This window comes from Rattus norvegicus, chromosome 17 (assembly GCF_021556685.1).
Source record: "Rattus norvegicus strain SHRSP/BbbUtx chromosome 17, alternate assembly SHRSP_T2T, whole genome shotgun sequence".
NCBI lineage: Eukaryota > Metazoa > Chordata > Mammalia > Rodentia > Muridae > Rattus > Rattus norvegicus.
In genome coordinates this window covers 87,252,501-87,269,648 of record NC_141550.1, presented here as the reverse complement: position 1 = coordinate 87,269,648, position 17,148 = coordinate 87,252,501, and the positions used below count along the sequence as shown (strand labels likewise).

At 45.4% G+C, this 17,148-nt stretch overlaps 1 protein-coding gene across 2 annotated transcripts in view; it reads left to right on the top strand.

The window, feature by feature from the left end:
• The first annotated feature begins 5,451 nt into the window (after positions 1-5,451).
• Positions 5,452-17,148, top strand: part of Nebl (nebulette) — a 351,844-nt gene continuing 340,147 nt past the window's right edge. For both annotated transcript variants that reach the window (XM_087590873.1, XM_087590871.1), the window contains exons 1-2: positions 5,452-5,752; positions 7,080-7,174. In XM_087590873.1, coding sequence (XP_087446999.1) covers positions 5,684-5,752; positions 7,080-7,174 — 164 coding nt within the window. In that variant the 5' untranslated portion in view covers positions 5,452-5,683. The remainder of the gene's footprint in view (positions 5,753-7,079; positions 7,175-17,148) is intronic.

The window sequence follows — 17,148 nt, the reverse complement described above, 5'->3', positions numbered from 1 at the left end:
ATTATTATTATTATTATTATTATTATTATTATACCTCTGTGGCCATGCCAACAGAAAGAACTGAATATGGATGTTGTACTGGGATACAGTCCCACAAGGCAGAACTTCTTGACTGGTCAAGTAAAAAAAGACACAAGGGTAGAAGTCTCTCTGGGGGAACAATTAAATCATTTTATCTGCTTGAAGGAAGAAGGCTGGGCCAGAGGACAGGTTCTAGCCAAAGTACCAGGACCTTGGTTTGGGAAATAAAGACGTCCTTTTAAAGACAGATGATATTAGAGTTCTCTTAATATGACATCAGGAAACTTAGAAGCTGGCTTGAATCAGAAAACAAAGAGTCGGAGGAACAGAATCAAGAAGGAAACAGTGCCCAGGAGTCATTGCTTGCCTTTCAAAGAGTAACTCTCCACAGTTAATGTCAGTTTTTTTTTTTATTTAGAGAATACTTTATTAGTTTTTGTAATCAAACCCACGTATATAAGACCTTACATATTTAATACAGTGTGTTACCCCTGTACAAATGGAAAAAACTTAAGTTCAACATTTCTAGACCAATATGGCTGTTAATTTCTGTACAGTGCCAACTCAACACAGTAAACGGGGATACTTTTTTCGAAAGTTGACAGCACAGGTAAAGTTTCAAAAAATTCAAATTATATATCTGTATATATATATTTATATTTATATAAAAAGACCAATAATAGCAGTGTGTTATGCATCAACAGCAGCAACAGCTTTTCCAGGTTCTGCAGTCATCTGAACAAAACTGTAGAGACATCCAGCACACTCCATTAAAAAAAAAAAAAGTAAAAAAACAAAACCCGAGAAAACAGCACAGTTCTGTTACTCTTGTGGTACCTGGCACCATTTTTTTTTAAATTAGCTTCTCAATCATCATCTGGAAAGAAAACATTCTGAGCAACATCATTAAAAACAGCTCTGATAAAGCACGGTCACTACTACGTATCATAAAGCAGGTACAAGCTATTTTACATCCACAGAGGTATGATACAGTACTGTCCTACATCTATAATACTAGAGGATACAATTTAAAAGGCATTATTTGAGACTTGATTCTACTTTTCCAGCAGAGGGCCCAAAGGATGGTGTGACACAGCTTTGTAAAGAAACATACTCTAGACAGGATTTCCTTTCACTAGTGGCACACTTCTAAGGATTCATTCTCTCCATGAATGTCAGCTAAAACCGTTATTAAAAAAATGAAATATCCCTAGAACAAAACCGTATAACCACCGGATTCACATGAAGATGACCTAGTGGAGACAAGCTGGACCTCACCTTACCAACAAGCTATCAAATCTGTTATGTTTAAACAGTGAGACCTCCAAGGAAGGAGATGCCAAGTAGTGCTTCAAAGCTTCGGACCACAATCAAACACAGCATCCTTTTCAACAGAAGCAGAAGCTCATCTGAATATGCTCATGGATGCTGACATCAACATTTAATCATCTCCTCACTCATCCAGGAAGAGGGGGAGATCAGTTACTACTGTACTTTAATGTGTTCAACCAAATCACCATATTACAAAAATAGCAAGCTGCCATAATAAAAAATAAGGCTCCTCTATCCAGCACCAGATAGCATCATTTTACTTTCAAGCCTAGAAATTGCACACTTGTATATAAACCAACCGAAGATGAGGATTGAGAGTTCATCTTGGTGGATTTTTCCTTTGATGAATATGAAGTGTCCTTCCTTATCTTTTTTGATGACTTTTAATTGAAAATTGATTTTATTTGATATTAGAATGGCTACTCCAGCTTGCTTCTTCTGACCATTTGCTTGGAAAGTTGTTTTCCAGCCTTTCACTCTGAGGTAGTGTCTGTCTTTGTCTCTGAGGTGTGTTTCCTGTAGGCAGCAGAATGCAGGGTCCTCATTGCGTATCCAGTTTGTTAATCTATGTCTTTTTATTGGGGAGTTGAGGCCATTGATATTGAGAGATATTAAGGAATAGTGATTATTGCTTCCTGTTATATTCATATTTGGATGTGAGGTTATGTTTGTGTGCTTTCATTCTCCTTGTTTTGTTGCCAAGACGATTAGTTTCTTGCTTCTTCTAGGGTATAGTTTGCCTCCTTATGTTGGGCTTTACCCTTTATTATCCTTTGTAGTGCTGGACTTGTAGAAAGATATTGTGTAAATTTGGTTTTGTCATGGAATATCTTGGTTTCTCCATCTATGTTAATTGAGAGTTTTGCAGGATACAGTAACCTGGGCTGGCATTTGTGTTCTCTTAGGGTCTGTATGACATCTGTCCAGGATCTTCTGGCCTTCATAGTTTCTGGCGAAAAGTCTGGTGTGATTCTGATAGGTCTGCCTTTATATGTTACTTGACCTTTTTCCCTTACTGCTTTTAATATTCTTTCTTTATTTTGTGCGTTTGGTGTTTTGACAATTATGTGACGGGAGGTGTTTCTTTTCTGGTCCAATCTATTTGGAGTTCTGTAGGCTTCTTGTATGCCTATGGGTATCTCTTTTTTTAGGTTAGGGAAGTTTTCTTCTATGATTTTGTTGAAGATATTTACTGGTCCTTTGAGCTGGGAGTCTTCACTCTCTTCTATACCTATTATCCTTAGGTTTGATCTTCTCATTGAGTCCTGGATTTCCTGTATGTTTTGGACCAGTAGCTTTTTCCGCTTTACATTATCTTTGACAGTTGAGTCAATGATTTCTATGGAATCTTCTGCTCCTGAGATTCTCTCTTCCATCTCTTGTATTCTGTTGGTGAAGCTTGTATCTACAGCTCCTTGTCTTTTCTTTTGATTTTCTATGTCCAGGGTTGTTTCCATGTGTTCTTTCTTGATTGCTTCTATTTCCATTTTTAATTCCTTCAACTGTTTGATTGTGTTTTCCTGGAATTCTTTCAGGGATTTTTGCGATTCCTCTCTGTAGGCTTCTACTTGTTCTCTAAGGGAGTTCTTTATGTCTTTCTTGAAGTCCTCCAGCATCATGATCAAATATGATTTTGAAACTAGATCTTGCTTTTCTGGTGTGTTTGGATATTCAGTGTTTGCTTTGGTGGGAGAATTGGGCTCCGATGATGCCATGTAGTCTTGGTTTCTGTTGCTTGGGTTCCTGCGCTTGCCTCTCGCCATCAGATTATCTCTAGTGTTACTTTGTTCTGCTATTTCTGACCGTGGCTAGACTGTCCTATAAGCCTGTGTGTCAGGAGTGCTGTAGACCTGTTTTCCTGTTTTCTTTCAGCCAGTTATGGGGACAGAGTGTTCTGCTTTCGGGCGTGTAGTTTTTCCTCTCTACAGGTCTTCAGCTGTTCCTGTGGGCCTGTGTCTTGAGTTCATCAGGCAGGTTTCTTGCAGGGGAAAAGTTGGTCCTACCTGTGGTTCCAAGGCTCAAGTTTGCTCGTGGGGTACTGCCTAAGTCCTCTCCGCGGCGGCAGCAACCGGGAAGATCTGCGCCGCTCTTTCCGGGAGCCTCCGTGCACCAGGGTTCCAGATGGCGTTTGGTGTTTTCCTCTGGCGTCTGGATGTGCACAGAGTGCAGTCTCTTCTGGTTTCCAGTTAATGTCAGTTTTAAGGTGTGCACTTGTCTTATCCATGCGTTTCGTTCAGTCAACATTTCATTACTTTTTACTATGTGTCAATCACTGTGATGGGTGGCTGGTTTAGTAAGAAATTATACAACTTACAGGGACACTAACCAGCTATAAATGTCATCATCATTTTACCCCTGAATTCTGTCCTTAGTGTTTAGAAAAAATAAAGTATTTGATTGGTGCTTCCAAAATAATTAAATGCTAAAAAGGAATTGATAAAAATTGCTGCTCTTTGCGAGATTACACACATACCTTTTTGCCCACAGTCACCTTTAATGATCTTTTAGGTGTTTTTAAGGATAAGAGCTACTCTCTTAAAGCAAATTATTCTTTTATTTGCTTTGAAGGTGGGGTTGTGGACACAGCAGTGAGTGGCACAGATCCACTGGATTTGGTGACTGTGTTTGAAGAATTCACCTCTTTGAAAAGCCAAACAGCCAGGCAGTGTTCTGGATGCGTTCATGATGTAGCCTGCCCTGCCCGAGAGGCCTGACAATCAATAGTTGTCTCCGGAAGAGGTGCAGCTATGATTTTTCTTGAACTGACAGAAATGTTTGTCACAGAAGTTGCTAAGTGGCATGACTGAGTCTTAATCCTCTTGCTAGGAAAGGAATGTGTTTGTTACAACCAATTTATGATAATCCTAGCCGATTTGATTTGCGTGGTGCTTACAGAGGCCAGGGAGGTTGAAGTGCTTACCGACTGCAGACTCACTTAACCCTCCCTCCAGAAGGGTCAGAGCTGTTTTGTAATTCCGTTGTCAGCCCCATTCTGAAGATGAAAAGATTGAGTCAAAGAGAGGCTAAGCATTGGCAGAAGGCCACAAAACCAGTGAGTGGCAGGGTGGCAGGGTGGCAGGGTCAGGCACAAAATACAGTTAACATGGCTCCATTTGTTTGCCTTGTTATTATTAAAACGGAAAACCTTGCAGGTTTGTCCCCGTCCATCCTACCCTTTGCTTGATTTTTTGGCACTTCTAGTTTGGATGATGGCTTTGTAATTGCTTCTCCTAGCGCAAGAGAACTTTTTCGCAGATCTTTGTGGTACTTAATTGCAAAACATTATTCTGAATACTTTCACTTAAAGCGAATACCGACTGTGTTAATCAAGAGAGACTCGGTTCTGGCCTGTAATGACCAGTAGCTCTCCAATGACAGGAATAAAAAGTGCGGCGACTAGGGGGCACCAAGAAAGCTTCCTCATCCAGGACTTCAGGCAGGCACGCTACTCATTTTCTCTACCGGGAAGTGGTGGAAGCTAGGTAGAAGGGGTGTAAGGGGGACTTGAGTCTCTCGGTTCCCGTGAGCCTTCCAGTTCCAGGCCGAGCGTCTTCTTCTGTTCAAGTCACGGAAAGGCTCTTCGCAGTCTTGGCCAGTGTGCAGGGCGCTACCGTGCGGAGCTGGTCCCTTGAGACGTAGGAGGAGCTTGGGCACATCCTTGGCCGACCTCTGGGTGTCAGGGACGTCACCCTGGAGTGAGAGGAGGGAAGGGAGGAAGGAGCCTGGAAGTGAGCGTGTTTGAGCTTTTCCCGAGCTCCAGTCACCCCAGCTCTGACCTCCTCCGCCTGGCTCGCACTGTCGCCACCGCCCACCTGGGCGCCTAGGACTGCTGCGGCCGTGGGTACCAGTTCCCCCGGCCTCACTGGGCGGCTACTAGTAGAGTTCTCTGGGTCCCTATTCTTCCCTTCCCCCGCGCCGCCCTCTGTCCCTTGGTGCCAGACTGGCTGGTTCCCTGCCCTTTGGGTCGGTGCGCGCTGGTGGGTTTGGCCTGCGCGGCGACGACGGCGGCGGCGGCGGCGGCGGCGGGGGAGCGAGTGAGCGAGCGCAAGGGGCGGGCGCGAGTGCTTGTGAGTCACCGGTACCTGGAGCGCAAGCGACGCAGAGCCAGCGGCGCACAGCCCGAGCAGGAGCCTAGTGCCAGCGTCGCCGAGCGCGGCCTGCCCCAGGCCCCGCCGCGCCCCCTTGCACCTCGCCAGGCCAGTTCGCCAGAGCCTGAAGCCCTTCTGCCAGCCCGGAGGTGGCGCGGGGCTCTCCGGGGGATGTCACAGCGGCTCCTCGGAGCCCCCAGTCACCGCCGCAGCAACAGCCACCGCCCGCGGGAACCGCGACAATGAATCCCCAGTGCGCCCGCTGCGGAAAAGTGGTGTATCCCACGGAGAAAGTCAACTGCCTGGATAAGGTGAGCGAGGGGCGCCTGGCCAGCCCGGACCTGCCGGGCTCCGGGTTGCACCTGTTCCAAGAAGTTTTGGCACCCGGGTTGTAAAGATGAGTGGGTTGGTATGTTTCGTGTGTCTTGTCATAGGGAGAGGATGCTCGAAGGAAGATCCCAGCCGTTGTGTCTGAGATCTCCACGATTGGATGAGGAGGGTGTTGGAACTGGGAAATGCTTTTGTCCTGGGTTTAGGGTGCGCGACATCCACACGGCTTCCTTGAAGGACGGATGGCAGCCCCGGTAGAGAGGAGGCAGGATGGGAACCTAGTAGCTAAGACTGAGCCACCCAGGGGCCAAGCTGAGAACACAGGAGCTAGGCTGAGCACCCAGCAGCAGCCGGCTGAGTCACCCAGGAGCCAGGCTGGGGACCAGGCGTGTGTGTGGGGGGGTGTGCAATTTGACAAGCCGCGCCCCCTCCCCCGTCTAGTCTGTCCCTCCCTCCCCACTGCACGGACCTTGACACCTTCACCCAGTCCCCAGAAGTTCTGGAAACAGAGGCTTCAGGAAAAAGAAAACAGCAATTAATATGTTGTAGGGTGGCCGCTGCCGCAGTGCTAAGAATAAAACCTCCAAGAGAGACCCAGCCCGATGTAGCAAGCTGACCCACCAGCCAGCGCCTGCTCCACCAGGGTAAATTCCAGAGGAAGTGGCTTTAGCTGGGTCGCGGCGGCGTTGCCCTTCCTGGGTATAGATAGAGTTGAATAGCCTGGGAGACAGACCCAGTGTGATCCCGGGTGACTGACAATTGAAACCAGTCGTAGGCGGTCTCTGTGAAATTTGCGTTTGGCGTTACAAATGCCACTGTAGAGTAAGCCTTCATCCCAGACAGAGATGATGTTCAGCTATTTGGTGGAAACTGGGTGGAGATGGGGACAAGGGTACTTACATAGTTCACCACTGCTACTGTGAGTTTTCTGACTTCCGGTGGACACGTGTGTGGAAATCCTACAAACATTTAGAGACGTTTGCAAAGAGAACCCTTTGTATCTTAAAGCCACACTGCCGGCTCCAGTCTTCCATTCACCGAGCTCAGGGTTCCTTTTTGGCTACGATATACACAGACCCTTGACATTTCTTCCATTGTGAGTCTATAGTGGCGAGATTGGTTTAAAACTCAACTTTAGTAGCTGTCTGATCTCTTCACTGAACTGGAAATAGATAAACGCTGGCTGCTGCCTACTGCCATTTCCTGGTAGTATTATCAAACAGACTGCATTCCCTGCCCGCTCTGTCCACAGCTGGTATTGCAGTGAAATGTTAAATATTTGTTTTTCTGTTTTTCTTTCCTTCTCAGTATTGGCATAAAGGATGCTTCCACTGTGAGGTTTGCAAGATGGCTCTCAACATGAACAACTACAAAGGCTATGAGAAGAAGCCCTATTGCAACGCGTAAGTATTGCCAGTGTGCTTTGCCAGGTGTGGCCCAGCGTGAGCGCTTAAGTTAGTAGACGTTGCCTCTTGTGAAGAATTGACTCACTCTGCTGTCCAGGTGTGCAGGTGGCCAATTACCTGTTTATGCCACGGACTCCATGGTCACTTACTGCCTTGAAGGTCACTGTATTTCTGTCCTGCTAATGTATAGGGTAATTCGTGTGACTTCTCCACCGGGTTAGCTTTTGAGGCTCGCAGCGTTGCAGACCCAGGGACAATTATTAGAAGCTGCAGAATTTACCCACTGAGAATGTGTGGGCTCTGATATGCGTGTCAGGTAGATTTCCATTTTAATCACATGCCAATTTCCGTTGAACTCATAGGATGTTGCTACCTTGCCATTTTATATCTGAACCTCGTTGCTAGGGAAAGAAGCCTCATTTGCTTTGGTCTTCACGGAGTCCATCACCCCGGGTGTTCTGGGGTTTAAAAAGGGAATGAAAAGAATTGTGATTTCTACCTGGTTAACATTGGATCTGTTGTCACAGGTCTTCTGTAGTAGACAGGGTACTCCCGGGAAATAAAGCAGTGGTGCCTCTTTGATGGGCTTCCTGGAGGGCATGTTCTAGGCAATATTAGCTAGCACTGACAGTGTTTACCATGAGTCAGGCCACTCTCAGAGTAGATTTGTATACCCAGTTACTTGTTACCAAAATCCTGTAAGTAATGAGGGTCCCTTTTATCACCCCCCTCCATAACAGGCATGAAACCAAAGCCTAGAGGAGCTAGGCTTCAGGATGGGCCTCAGGTCACTTCCAGAGGCTTGAGTGTCTCCACACTGGGCAGAACTTCCAAGTGCTCTCTTATTGCCCTGGGACCTGTGCCTCTTCACTCCTGGGAGTATCTCTGAGGTCACACAACGGGCATGTAGTCCTGATTGTTGATCTCTCCCCGGTTCTCCTGTGGTCATGACCAGGCCTAGAGGTGACCCAGAGACCTCTAGACAGACATTTAGCTTTTAGCTGGCACATTGGGCAGAACTTCCTCCACCCCAGAGTGTTTGAAGCAGCTCCACAGGCCTCTGGGAGACTGAGGGCCTGCCTGTGTTCATCCTGGAAAGGGAGTGTATCACAGTCAGCAGATCCCTGATGAACAAACGATGCGCTCAGACCTCTGGTGCAGAACTTTAGAGATATCTGGGGGCTGGGGGAGGTGGCTTGGTGGGAGAGAGTGCTGGTGGTATAAGCGTCGGTTCCTGTAGCCTCAGCATTGTGGGGAGTAGAAACTGGGGGATCGATGGGACTTGCTGGGCATCAATCTAGTCAGGTTCCATGAGAGACTGTGCTAAGGGAAGAAGATGAAGCCTGACAAGTTGTACCCTCCTCTAGTCTCCTTGTGTGTGCATAGAAGTTTCACTCACATACCTGCAGACACACACATACAGTGCAGTAGAGAGCGAGAGCTTTTTTTTTTTTAACTCTTGAGGTTTTTTTTTTTTGTTTGTTTTTTTTGTTTTTTTCTGGGAGTCTACATTAGTGTTCACAGCTATACAGCAGCTTTCCGGGAACTTAGAGTTCTGAGGACTGAAGAAAATCCAGACTTCCCAGTGCACAGATATCCCTCAAATCTGTTCTCAACATTCCCAGGCCATATACCTTACTTAAGAAAAAAACAAAACACACACACACACAAAAAACACCAAGTCTAAAGCAAAAATGAGACTTCAGTTTTGCTTCCTTAAGAATAAATGATTGGTTCTAATCAAAGGCAAGTGCAGCAGGAAGAAGAGAAGGGGCTGACAGCCCTTAAACAAGATAATTATCCTTTAGGTAAAGGAAAATCAACCTTCCTTCCTGTACTCGGTTAGCGTGTGGCCATTCAGTATCAGGAAAGATCCTTAAGCCTTAAGGGCTCTACTGCTTGGAGCTTAACTCAATGCCTAACAGTGCCTTTTGGGTTCCCCAGAGGGCCTTAGAGGGAAAGCAAAAGACAGAAAAAAGGAGCAGAGAAAGACACAATGGGAACAGAGATGCAGGGATTGAGAAATTGAATGAGAAAGCAAAAGAAAAGAAAAAAGAAATAAAAACAAAGAAGAAAGGAAGCCGGGAGGTAGGTGGGAGGTAGGTGGTTTGCATGGTGACAGGCTTGTACATGATCTTGAGGACCTGCGTTCTTTTCCAAGAAACCATGAAATAAAAAGGGCATGGTGGTTTGAACTTGTAACTTCAGCTCTGGGGAGGAGGAGTCATGTGGGTCCCCGGGGCTAGCTGGCCAGCCAGTCTAGCATACACAATGAGCTCCAGGCTAATAAGAGACCTGGTCTCACAAACCAGCCATGTAGACAGCTGTTGAGGAACAGTACCTATGGCATGTGATATCTCTCTCTCTCTCTCTCTCTCTCTCTCTCTCTCTCTCTCTCTCAAAAGTCATTGATTGCTCTGAGCCAACTCAAAAGTTCAGCCCTTTCAGCTCAGCTTAATGAAAGAGTACCAGAGTTTGCTGCGAGATTTGAGCTAGTTGGGAAGGGCTGGTTTGAACTCTGACTTAACAGTGGACTAGTGCCCAGAAACACTGGGATTTGAACCCTCAAACAAAAGAACTCCATCAATAGGAAACACCCTATTGTGTGGTTGCATAAGCTTGAGTATGAGTTTTTAATCATTTTTGATATCTCTAGATTAAATAGTTATAGATGTCTATTACTGATTGTGTTTTGTTAGTAATTTGAACTAGAAGTTTTAGAGGACTACCTTCTTCTTTTGCTTAATATGGAACCTGGCAGTTCATTTTATCCACCAGAGAAAAGGTAGGACTCCTTCTCCTGGGTGAATGAGAAGTGATGTTTTGTGTTTGTCTAATTTAGCTCAAGTACATGTCACATGTTAGCACACTATAGAAAATAAGTCTTCCTGCATGGCATGTTCTGCTCACCATGTCTCCGGGCTCCGAGCTGTCCACTGTTTTTCTAAGGGCATGTGTTACCATGTGATCTGGTCCATTTGGATTACTCTCTAGGGATCATACACATCTGCTTTAATTCGTGTGCTGCTTGTCAATCATCTGCGCCCTGTAGTCTCTGACAGAAGGGTGGACATAATTTCTCTGGGTCAGTGGTGGAAAATGGATTCTCTAGTGAATTAAGCTCCAAGAAAATGAAACATTTTCTGTTTTTCCATGGATAGCAACGTTTTACCTGTACCTAGTTTGGTCCAGTAGTTGACACACGCATATGCTCAAATGTCACTTTTTAAAATGAGAATCTTAAAAGAAGAATATAGTTGTTCCTTGGTATCTGAAGCCTACAGGTTCTAGCAACCCCTCCCCTGTCACCATAGCAATATTGGTTATGCTCAAGACCCTTAGAGAAAATAATGTAGTGTTTGCATATGACCTGCACCTGTCCTCCTACATACTATGTCACCTCTAGATTCTTACACAAGCACAATGTAAATGCTATGCAAATAGTTCTCAGGATGTGTTGCTTAGGTAACAATGACAGGAGAAAGCCCTGCACATGTTTAGCATAGATAGATATTTTCCAGGAGTTTTCATCTGAAAGTAGGTGGACCTACAGGCATGGCCATCACAGGTAAGAAGGGCAGATTTATACACTGACTATGTGTGTGCTTCTCACCCGGAGTTAACTTTTATTAACCTTTTGCCAATTTTACTTCATACTTTTCTCAAACATCTAATTCTATACATTGAAAAAAAAGCTATTGGACAGTTCCTATGTTGTCATATGTCATCCCTAAGCATGATAGTGTGCACTAAGAAGGTATTTTCTTCAAGAATCACACAACCATTTTTATGTGTAAGAAAATCCTAATTTCATAATATTTATATTTGGTTCATGTTTAACCTGTGTTTCCTTCATTGTCCCGAGATTGTCTTTTTCAGCTGTTTGTGTGCAGGTGTGCATGCAAATTCATGCATGTTTTATTTTAGGATCCAATCAAGATACATAGTTTGTATTTAGTTAGGAAAATACCAACTTTTCCTGGTTACTGCAAGTTCAAAATGTTAGGTGTTCAGTTTCTGCTCTCAGTTCTCTTGGTTTAGGTAGCTTCTTAAGAGAGTTTCAGGCAGAGTACTTATGTAGTATTTTCTTTTAGCCAGTATAATGTGTAATTAACTTGAGACCCTTTGAAATAAATATTAACGTTGTGCTTAAAATTTTGAAAGCGTATGCACAGGCATTCTCCTTGTAATTGATACCCGAGGGCATCTTTTTTTAATAGAACAAGGCAGCGAATACTTCTTGGGTTTAGCTGTGTTGCCTGTTTATATTCGCACGTGTTTGGAGAAGATGTAAGTCTTCTGTTTGCCTTCACGCAGAGGAGGGCATGTCTAAAATGTAATTTACGTGGTATTTACATTTTGATCTTTTTGATAGGATCATCAAAATAGAGTGTATCCTCGGAATGAGGTTGAATACAGTGCACACTTAGTTCCTAACACAGTAGTGAAAGCTATTAAAATATTTAAAAACAAACTGGTCTACTTGAGTACGTGCCATGTTTTCCTAAGCCTTTATCCTTCAGAAGCCAGCAGTGGCTTCTTGTTTAGCACATTCAGGATTTTCTGCATCTTAGAACGTGCAAAGAGGACTGAGCACAGTTCCTACTTAGAGGTGCTGGGGAAATAACACACACAATGATTAGACAAGAAGCGTGACTTTTATGCCAAGCTAAACTACAAACACTCTCATATCCCACACACCACACAAAGAATATAAACCCCAAGGCCATTTGTCAAATTATTTAATTTATTGTGTGTGAAAATCAAATTTGCATTTATTATGCATCTGTAGCAAAAACACATTGGTTCTTAGAATTTTCTGAGAAGACCTTGTTTCTTAGAAGTAGCAATATCAATGAGTGGCTTTTAATATTCTGCCACCAAATGTCCTATTATCTCAGGACTGGGGAGGGACCAGACAATGATGCAATAGTTTACTATGACCTTGACAGTAATTTTCCTAAATCATTCCTTCTGTAGATTTGGGGGTGGGGTGGGGGCGGGGCAGAGGCTGAACAAATGTATCTTTAATTATGAAAAAAAAAAAAACCCAGCAAAAAAATCCCAAACCCACAGATATCTGCCCTAAATATGTTTAGCCACCTTTCTAAATAACATTCCCTTCTCACCAAAGCGTCTCACTTAACATGATTTTGTTAGACTTTTGAAAATGAAGCAGCAGGAGCTGTGTTGCATTTGCTTCCTCTCTCCGGCTGCATTAGCAATTCCTGCGGTGAATATTCATTGGCTTTCTCCAGCCTGGAAGATGCTGAGCTGGGCGCTGCTCATTAAGAGCCACCGGGAATGGCCAGCGTGCTTCTGCCAGCCCGTCTTGAGGGTGCTTATCTAGGCCGATGTGCCTCTGGCTTTCTTACCGTTTCTCTGTGGCAACTAACATTCTCTTTCTGAGGTTATCAGAGGACAGGGAAGGAAAAGCCATGAAATGTAGACCTGAACTCCACGCCCACTCCACCTCCTGTTTCTCTTATCTTTGTGTGTGCCTTCCAAATTTGGTCCTATTAACACTCCGTGGCCTGCCTCAGATTATTTCATGGGGATTCGTGTTCCCTGCTCTTAAGTGAGCAGTGGTAACTGAAGGTTTCATGAACTGTAGCCTGTCATTGGCACTTTGGAGCACGACGTAGTTGGCTTTGAATCTTGGTACCATTTTGTCCTATATGGCAAGTTTTTGGATGGTTTCTTCCTCCTCTATAAGATCGGTAATAGCATGTATTGTTTACTTTTCTAACTGTGGGACAAAATGCCCGAAAGCAGCAACCTCAGAGAGGGGAGGTTTATTTTGATTCGAAGTCCCAGAGGGGATCACAGCTCTCCATGGTGGGTTGTCTGTGGATAGTCACACGGTGGTGGCGGACCAGAAGCAGAGCAAGAAAGCAGGTGGGGCTATAGCTCTCAAGGTCCACTCCCTAGTGGACCTTGTCCTGGTGTGTGGGTGGGTGTGCGGGTACGTACGTGCGTGCGTGCGTGCATGGTTGTGTGCGTGTGTGTGTGTGTGTGTGTGTGTGTGTGGTGCTGGGGAATCAAACCTGAGGCCTCGCAATTTTTTTTCCGCGCGTTAAGAAGAAAGACAAGAGGTAGCAAACGCAGAGAAACCATGAACATGTACTTGAGCACTAAGAGTTCGAGACGGACTGGTTCATGGTTATGCCCTGTACACCAGGGAGCACTGAGAGCTGCGGTGGATCCCGTGACGAATGGTGTGTTAATGGGCCGGAAGTGGTCCCTTAATGGATTTTAGCTGCCGTTGCTTTCTTGCTTTCCTTTCCTGCCAGCCCCGGACTTTCCTTGGGCGCTGACCCAGCACCTTCAGCCCCTAGATCAGCTGTGGCACTGACGTACCAAGCTGTGTGGGAACCATCCGTGTGGTTCCCTGACTGTGTCCACTCGGGGAACAGAGTGATCTCTCTTGTTTACCCGATTGTCCCCTGAGCCTGTCACTTAGATGATGCTGAGTTAAAATTAAGCCTCTCTTTGCGGACTGTGATCACGCTAACCTCTCTGAACGTACACTCTGTATGTAATCCTCATTCAGTACGGCACCCAGCTCGGTTTCTCCTAGGAAGGCAAGCAGAAGTCGGACAATCCGGAAGAAGCTAGATGTTGGCCAGGCTTTGAGGAGCCTAAGAGGTAATTAATCCAAATGTGAGTAGCGAGGGGTGAAATTTTCTTATTGATGGGTTAGGCTTGGGACCCCCAATCTTGAATGATGGGGTTCAGTGTTGTTGCTGAATGGTTCCATGTAACCGGGTCACCTTCCTGAAAGCATTCCTTCTCAGTGTTTGCATATTTTCTTCTGAGTTTTACTATGTTTTGTAAAGCGGGAAATGTTTTCCCCTTACCAGGAACCTTATGGAGATTAAGTGGGTAGGGTATATTCATTTGTAAGCCTCAATACATCAAATGAAACCTGGTAAGTACCCATGTGCCAGTCCGTTCTGTTATTGATCACAACACGTTGGTGATATAACCTAATATTTCTCAGAGACTGGAGAAGTTTTAGAAGTGACAACTTCAATGGAAAGACAGTACGTCATGCTGGAGTTCTGTTGAGTGCCAGTCGGAGCATGCCAGCCTGCCTTGATGTTGCACATGTCGGGGAAAGGGTGTCTTCATTCCCTGATATAAGCATTTATATTAAAGGGTGACAGATTTCCCCTCCTCATCCCCCTTTTGTGCTCCCTCCTTCTTTTCCTTCCTCTTGGTGATTGAAAGGGGGACAGTTTATGTCACCTAAGATGTTCTAGAACATATGTGAGATGTTCTGATTCTCAGGCCTCTATTTAGCCACTGACAAAGTTTGACTCCTGGAAGAGGACTGGCTTTACAACCCTGTGCATTTGGAAGTATTTCCAAAAGGTGCCTTTGATGTGCGCCTTCTGTCTCCTCACAGTGATGTGTTTGTTGTGGAATGGTGTGAGATTAGCAAAGATTCCAAGATGAAGCACAGGAAATACCTTCTGAGTCCTGGTGAGATGAAGGTCGACCCAAGATATAGATGTGTGCACTTAGAGGCTTATTGATTAAGTGTCGAGGCTGGCGTAAGGGTGTGTTGTCGTATGTCTTCCTTGAACGTTTTCAGGCGAATGTTTTACATAGTGGCTCCCGGGAAAGCCAGGAAGTAAGAAAGATGCAGACATTGCTGTGCACAGGACCGTGTATTCCAGTGCGCCCAGCCCCTTGCGGTCTCTGAGGGAGAGGTTGAGTCCTATTTCTTTCTGTTTCTGCTGTAGTGTGACCAGGACGAGCTGGGCTTTTAGCACTAGAAGTGGGATGGATTTTGAGTAATATTTATGAGCTGAGCATCCAGCACAGTTCAGAGCCTGAGTGAAAAAGGACTGCTATAGATTCTCCTCTGCTCAAATTTGCTGCTAGAACCCACAGAGCTCCCCTCAGAGCTCCTCCTCGAAGGACCGGGATGGCTCTTCAGCCCTCTGAGTGAGACTGGATAGAGACACTGACATAGCTGTGGAGGTAGGACATTGTGAAAAGACCAGGCTTAAGTGTCTAGGATTGTTTACTGTGGAGGCGGGGACCCAACGTTAATTTTATTTGTATTTATTTACCTTTGCATGTTCTTAATGGAGCCCCGGAAGGAGCGGCCTTGCCGCGTTTAGATTCAGTTTACCTTGCTCTAATCTCTTGGCTCATTCCCACTGAAATCTAGGAGGGGCCAGAAGGCAACCAGTTCGGTGTATGCATCCCCAGATCACACGGATTGAGAGCGAGACTGGTGGTCTGTTGAGCTCCTGCTTCAGCTCAGTGGTTTACAAAGATCTTAGACAAGAATCCTTGATTAGCTCCCTCGATGCCCATTATTCATCAAAGGCGGATGCAAACCAACACAGAGAGCGTGGAGCGGGAGAGCGGTAGTACACAGAGAGCTTGGAGCGGGAGAGCCGTGGTACTCAGCCAGGGCCTTACGGATCTGAATGGCACCGGATGCTAATACTGAATGTGGTCTTTAAATAAGACTTCACCATCCATTAGCTGATCCAGAGAATGACTTCTACCAAATTCCGGCAAGCCACAAGGCCAGTTGCCCCCAGTCGGTGCACACATCAGTAGAGAAGGCCTGCCCCCACTCGTAACCGCCCCCTCCAGAGGGTCCGATGCTCTCTTCTGGACTCCTCACATACATCCTCATCCACAGTAACCATAACTGAAAATAACAAAGATAGATCTTTTTCTAGAAAGAGAAAGTCCGCTCTACTCACAGGTATTTAAGAAGAGGGTAACCTAGTTTTGAATCGCATGTGTATGTCTAGGAATGGCTCTGCACAGGGGAGTGCAGTTCCCGGCAGAGGCCAGAAGAGGGAGTTGGATCCCCTGGAGCTGGAGTTGCGCTAGCCACACTGGGCTGCTGGCTCTGAGGCCTTTATTGAGTTTCTTAGCTGAAGTCTCAGTGATTTCACCTGCAGAACGGGTATAATTATAGACTGTCTTATAGGAGTAAGAATTGATTAGCATTATAAATGAGCTTAGCAAAACTTCGGGCCACAGAGTAATCAGTAGGGGGACAATAGAGATGCTTATCCTGATTTACCGAAAACCCAGATTTAACCATTTATTCTTGCTCATGTTCTGACTCTGTGTCTGAGTCATTTTATCTTCAAAGCTCTGACTACCTTTGCAAAACGCACTCAGTATTTTAGTCAGCCATTAGACTTCTCCTGTGTGCATTCATTATAGATTCTGCTTTTAGTCTTTGGCTGTGCACATGCCTCTGCTCACGAGTGTGTCTGTGCGTATATTATGAACGTGGAGGTCGGAGGGCACAGCCTTGTGTGTCTGTCCGTCCTCACTGCCTACCTTGTTTGATGTAGCATCTCTTGTCCACTGCTGATATGTAGGGCTAGCTGGCCCATGAGTCTCTGGGGCTGTTCCCACTTCTGCTTCCCATCTTGCCATTTCTCCAGCCTCATTGTGGGTTTTATACCTCCGTTTACCACATTGTCTGCTTATTTATTCTACTTTTTTTTTGTTTTGTTTTTCAATCCAGGCTTTCTCTGTGTAGCCCTGGCTGTCCTGGACTCATTTTGTAGACCAGGCAGGCCTTGAACTCACAGAGATTCAGCTGCCTCTGCTTCCTAAGCACTGGGCTTAAAGGTGTCTGCCACCACCCCTGGCTTTACCACACATCTTAAGGCTCATCTGGAAGCACAGTAGCTTTGGGTACCCATTTGATTTTCGGTTGAGATTGGAACGTGGAGGTTCTCAGCCTGGGCTTGGAGGTGGGCTTGGGGCCAATGGAAGGCAAGTCTACTGCAAGAGGTTTGCATTTTTAAAGGACAATTGCTGGCAAATATGTTGACAGTGAGTGTTGCAATATTACGAGGGAGTGCTGGGTTGACATCATTCCACAAGGGAGGGCACGGTCCCCAACAAGAAGGGTTGCTACTTGAGATTCCAGCCACAGTTAAGGAGTTCTCTGCTACTTGCATTCCAAACCC